This window comes from Chelonoidis abingdonii, chromosome 6, assembly GCF_003597395.2.
Source record: "Chelonoidis abingdonii isolate Lonesome George chromosome 6, CheloAbing_2.0, whole genome shotgun sequence".
In the NCBI taxonomy this organism is placed as follows: domain Eukaryota; kingdom Metazoa; phylum Chordata; order Testudines; family Testudinidae; genus Chelonoidis; species Chelonoidis abingdonii.
The window spans coordinates 22,614,208-22,620,207 of NC_133774.1; the positions used below are offsets into that span (position 1 = coordinate 22,614,208).

The window sequence follows — 6,000 nt, forward strand, 5'->3', positions numbered from 1 at the left end:
TGCTTACTTCCTTCATAAGCACAAATAGCACCAGGTGAAATTACCCACAGTGAAGGCAAACAAATGTGCAATCCAGTTTGGTGTGTGTGTATGTGTACACCTGCAAAAGGAACCTAGGGAGGGGAAAAAATATATTCTAACAACTTATATACTGGTCTTCATAGGCACTGGAATTGTAAATATGAATTTAGACTTATAACTTTTCATTTTGTATTTTCACTCTAATATTGTATACACCTAAACTTTGGGAACTAAATTTTTTCAATGCTAATACCGACAGATGGAGCTGTTTAAAATTTGAATATTTATCCATATTTAGCAATACAGTTTGGCAGTAACCGCTGTCATCTTCTGGCAGTTAATATTAATTGAGAGCATGAATTATACCTAGATTTTTCTCTTAAAATACAAGGAAGAAAAGCTATGGCAGTGGAATGCACTGAAGGTAAAGTAAATCTTTGGTTGTGGGTGGCTTTAAAAATAATCCTGGATGCTGGGAATTATGGAGATTACTGGATCTATCACTACATTAGTGTGCGAAGTTGAAGGCTTTAATGTGCTGTAGCATATTGATTTGCAACATAATTTGATACTTGTGCATGTGCTTCTCGTTTCTCCTTTGCATCTGGTGCTACCATTTTAAACAAAATTATGAGCTACTTTCTTTATCTGTGCATCAAAAATATTTTGGTTCTGCACTGTTGCCATGTGCAAAGCTTGAAAAATTTACCAGATTCTTATGAAACATGAGGGAGCTGGGGTGTCTTCAGCTAGGCAAAAGGGTAACATCTTTGGGAAAAGCGCAGCTCCCAAGGAACCAATGTCTGCTGATTCAGACCTAGTGTAAGTTAGAGCAGTGGCAGTGCTCCCATAACTTATGTTGTCTGGCAATGGCCTGTGCAAGCAGAGACTGCTGGAGTGTGTCCTCTGTGTTGGCGGTGGCATTGGGATGGTTCTGCCAGTTCTACACCAGCTTTATTCCTACACAAGGGGTTTCTCCCAGCTGTTCTACTAGGGCAGCTTTACTTCCTCTTTGTATTGCTGCATGGTACAGAGGGGATGTACCGAGAGCCAAAGTTCAGGCCCATAATGTCCATCTCCTGCCTTGAGTATTTAAACTATACATTATGTATAGTATGCTTCTGTACAAAAGGGAATTTACTTTGAAATTTTAGAGAGATTTTATTTAACTTTCCAATCAAACCAGGCATAGCATAATTTTTAAAATATGTATATGTAGTAACTAAGGCTATCAGTTAATCGCAGTTACCTCAAGCGATTACTGCACAACAAATTAACTAGATTAAAAAAAGTTATAATTAATTAGTTTTAATCATACTGTTAAACAATAACAGAATACCAATTTAAATGTATTATTAATATTTTTGGATGTTTTCTACATTTTCAAGTATATTGATTTCAATTACAACATAGAATACAGAGTGTACAGTGTTCACTCTATATTTATTTTTGATTACAAGTATTTGCACTGTTAAAAAACCAAAAGAAATAGTATTTTTAAATTCACCTTCTACAAATATTGTAGTGCAATCTTTTTATTGTGAACGTGCAACTTACAAATGTAGAATTTTTTTTTTTTTACGTAACTGCACTCTAAAACAAAACGAAGTAAAACTTTAGAGCCTACAAGTCCACTTGGTCCTACTTCTTGTTCAGCCAGTCACTAAGACAAACAAGTTTTGTTTACATTTGCAGGAGATAATGCTGCCCACTATTTATTTACAGTGTCACCTGAAAGTGAGAACAGGCATTCTCATGGCTCTTTGGTAGCTGATGTTGCAAGGTATTTACATGCCAGATATGTGAAACATTTGTATGCCCCTTCATGCTTTGACCGCCATTCCAGAGGACATACTTCCATGCTGAATTTAAATTAGTATACTATTATTGTTTAACTGCGATTAAAACTGCAATTGTGACTATTTTTTTAATCGTTTGACAGCCGTAATATTAACAGATACATTGGAAGAAACGGAAGATCGCAATGTTAAACTATTATGAAGCATTTTTTCTCCAGTATACAGAGCTTGGATGAGGCCCAATGAACTAGTTCAGCCTCTGTGAGGGTCCAAGTGCCAAAAGTAAATGGAACATGTAGGTGCTTAGTACCTTGCAGTATTGAGCCCTTTACAGCGAATACCTTCAACATCAGATTGGTTTTGTGTGGGCCCTCTGCTTTGGTGTGAGTTTCACCTGACTGTCTAGAGATTTCTTTGTTTCCTGGCACTTGAAATAAATTTTCCCTTAGCTCCTATTAAAATCCCTGACGTGAAAAATCAGAGAGTCCTGTGAAAGTTTGATATTTCTGAACATCATCCCAGAAATGTCTTTAATTTCTTTTTAAATAAATACATTCTTGTTTAGTATGTTGCTATTTTAGAACATTCATAAAAACAAATATCTTCATATGTGTGATTCCATTTGTTTTCTCACTTGTCATTAAAGCTGCTTGAATGTCTGTGAACTAATTGAGTGAAGTATAGTCTATGTATTTTTCCCATTCATGTTTCTGTTGTGTCTATTCCCTGATATAGACACTATAATAAAATCTGAGTACTGTAACTAATCATATTTCGCATTTGGATGTAAATCAACTTGTAGTTTTTTGTTTTGTGTGTGTGGTGTGATGGAAAATTCCGAAGGGATAAATGTACTAAACCATAAAAATACAACTTTTTAAAAATAATTTGTTCAGGTTTTAGAGTTTGCTTTTCTAGCCTTCAGCTTCTGTTAAGTACAGAATATAATAGTTGATCCCGTTTATGACCAATATTTATTTTCCTTCATGTTTGTCAAAACTGCAGTTTCATTATTTTTAATTATTTCTCTACAGAAGAGTTTAGTAGTCTTGGAAAGCCTGGTAAGTAGCACGTGCTTTGAAATAAACAGCTTTAATTTCAGATTTGAAATGTACATTAAAAACTGAATAGATCAGAGCTGCAAAATTTGTTTCATTTGCATAGTCCAGGTGTATTAGATCTAGGGGTTTGATTCAGTCACACTGTCAAGCTGTCTGGCAGTCACTAAAGAGCATGAGTACCAACCTTTGGGCAGACTGATAAGAAGCAGGGCACAAACCCCAAATTGGTTGTGAGTTCTATAATTAAATTGTCAAAATTTAAGTATCAAGTGTAAACTCCTCAAGCATAACAACAGCCTTAACTTGGAGTCACAGACAGCCCTCTTAGGCAGTGGTTCTCAAAGCCGGTCCGCCACTTGTTCAGGGAAAGCCTTGGGTGGGCTGGGCTGGTTTGTTTACCTGCCGTGGCTGCAGGTTTGTCTGATCGTGGCTCCCACTGGCCACAGTTCACCGCTCCAGGCCAATGGGGGCTGCGGGAAGTGGCGCTGGCCAAGGGATGCTGGCTGCCCTTCAGGCAGCCCCCATAGGCCTGGAGCGGCGAACTGCGGCCAGTGGGATCCACGATTGTCCGAACCTGCGAATGCGACAGGTAAACCAGCCCGGCCTGCCAGGGGCTTTTCCTGAACAATCAGCGGACTGGCTTTGAGAACCACTGCTCTTGGGAACTCTGATCCATCTTTCCACCCAGGTAAGCTTGCCTTTGTGATAGATGGTCTCTTACATCAAGTATCACAATAATATTTAGGTTACTCCCATTCCCAAAGGACAAGTCACTTATCCAGGTCAGTTGCACTTTAGATCTCACACCAAAGACAATACTTGTAGCCAATCCTATAATGAACTATCTAAAGATTTACTAACTGGGAAAAGGAAATAAGTGTTGTTTACAAGTTTAAAGCAGATAAACATAGATACCCAAATGAGTTCCTATCTTAAGTTTCAAAAGGTAACAGAAGCTTCTATAATAAGCAAGATAATTGTGTCCCTTAGGGCTAGCCCAGACTAAGCAGCTGGGGATGCCTTGCTTATGCCTAGAAATCTTGCATCCCTAGAGTCCAAGCAGCCAAGAGAGAGTTTCTCCTCATTAGGGCTTTTTTTTATTCTCCTCCACCCCCTTCTGATTGGGGTTGCAAACTTAGCTGGTGAAAGGAATTCACTTGCACCTCTTCTTTTCATGGGGAATAGGGGCAGGAGGGGCAGAAGGGGAGCAGAGCAATCAGCAGTCTTTATCCTCTGATGTTCCACAATAGTTCGTATGGTGTTGATGGATCATCTTTGTCAGGTGGGAGACAACATGTCCTTTTGGAGACTAGTTTTTCACACTAGTTAATGTTTCTCTCCTGTCTGATGACTTACACAGTTACAGAGGCTTACAATGCAAATGCTCAAATATCTTACTTATATCATCATCTGTGTCTCATATTGTAAGATTAATGTATGCAGCAATTTACAAGAATTCAATAAAGCCTAAACACTACTCATATTTTTATAACTAATACCTATTTCATCAATACTAACACACAGGTGAACCAGACTGATTACCGCTATATGTTTGTTAGTATCCAAGTGGGGCGGGGGACCTTGGCATAAACTGGCACCTGGTTTGCCAGCGTTACACATATATATTGAAAATATTAACTGTCATGTCGAGGGCACTAAAATAAATTGGTGTAATTTGAAGATAACACAGCAAATCAGTTTATATAGTTGCAAAACTACAGCAAGTCACTTAATCTTAAAAAATAAATCTTTTTTGCTTTCTGTATGTGATCTTTGTACTTTGAGATGTTTCAATGTGATGCTGTTTTTAGCAGATTATCTGCTGCTAGAATGAAGTCTTATTGAGTTAAGGTGTCTGGCTGCCAAACATATAAATGGTTGTGATGATATAGTGTCAATCAGATTGGAGATCAACTAATCTAATTTGATAAACATTTTGTTGTTTGTGTTGGAGATTCAACTATTACTCCATTAGGGATTATCCCAGACACTGGGTTCCCAAAGATGTCACATCATAAAGGCCATGTAATTCCTGTGCTGGACACAGAAGACATGTTTACTTTTGCCAAGAGTTAATTTATATTCCAAGAGAATCTTTTGACAGGGTTGTCATGATATATGCATGTTAACAAAAGAGGTAGGCATTTCATCCATCTCTTGTTGAGCACTGCATGTTGCTGTTAGATCTTCCATACCACTGCGAGTGGTGAAATAAAAATTAAAGAATTTCTAGCAAAGCAAATTCTCAACCTTGCTGAAAATAGAGCATAGCCCAACTCATGATCTGTTTTATTCCCTGCAATACATCTGATCAGAGAGGATATACTGTACAGTATTTCAGATTTTATTGAAAATACTAACATGTAATTTGTAAGATCAAAATCCACATTTCCTTGCCACCTCAGGTTCAGGGAATTAAACCCCCCCACCATACATATCCTACCAAAGCAAATGTGCTGTAGAGTGGGAAATTAGGATAACAGCAAATAACTCATTGATAGGCATTAAGAATGAAAACTTGTGCTGCAAAGTTAGAAAGGAAATAAAGACCACACGAAGCTATAGAAAAGAACTAGCTGAAATAGGGACCTGTCTTAAACAAATGCACCAGTTGTTTCTCTGATGTACACAACTACATTTGAAGCTACTGATGATCCATGGTTTTTCCTCTCTTTTAAATAGACCTTCAAGAGCAATCAGCTGACAGGCCTTCTGGTGAGTAGTTTCATATCCATGATAAATAATGTATGTCTTGAACAAGAAATGTGCATCTGAATCGGAGGGTATGTCTACATTACAGGATTATTCCAATTTTACATAAACTGGTTTTGTAAAACAGATTGTATAAAGTCGAGTGCATATGGCCACAGTAAGCACATTAATTTGGCAGTGTGCATCCTTGTACTGAGGCTAGCGTCGATTTCTGGAGTGTTGCACTGTGGGTAGCTATCCCATAGTTGCCGCAGTCTCCCCCGCCCATTGGAATTCTGAGTTGAGATCCCAATGCAAAAACAGTGTTGTGGGTGATTCTGGGTAAATGTTGTCACTCATTCCTTCCTCCGTGAAAGCAACGGCAGACAATCATTTCACGCCCTTTTTCCCTGGATTGCCTTGGCAGA

General features: G+C 38.1%; 1 protein-coding gene across 2 annotated transcripts in view; it reads left to right on the forward strand.

Annotated features, from left to right (window-relative positions):
• Window positions 1-6,000, forward strand: part of MALT1 (MALT1 paracaspase) — an 81,507-nt gene that overhangs the window by 31,091 nt on the left and 44,416 nt on the right. The window contains exons 7-9 of one of the 2 annotated variants that reach the window (XM_032776381.2): window positions 413-445; window positions 2,855-2,881; window positions 5,564-5,596. In XM_032776381.2, the coding sequence (XP_032632272.1) occupies window positions 413-445; window positions 2,855-2,881; window positions 5,564-5,596 (93 nt within the window). The remainder of the gene's footprint in view (window positions 1-412; window positions 446-2,854; window positions 2,882-5,563; window positions 5,597-6,000) is intronic. The other variant, XM_032776380.2, reaches the window with a different exon arrangement.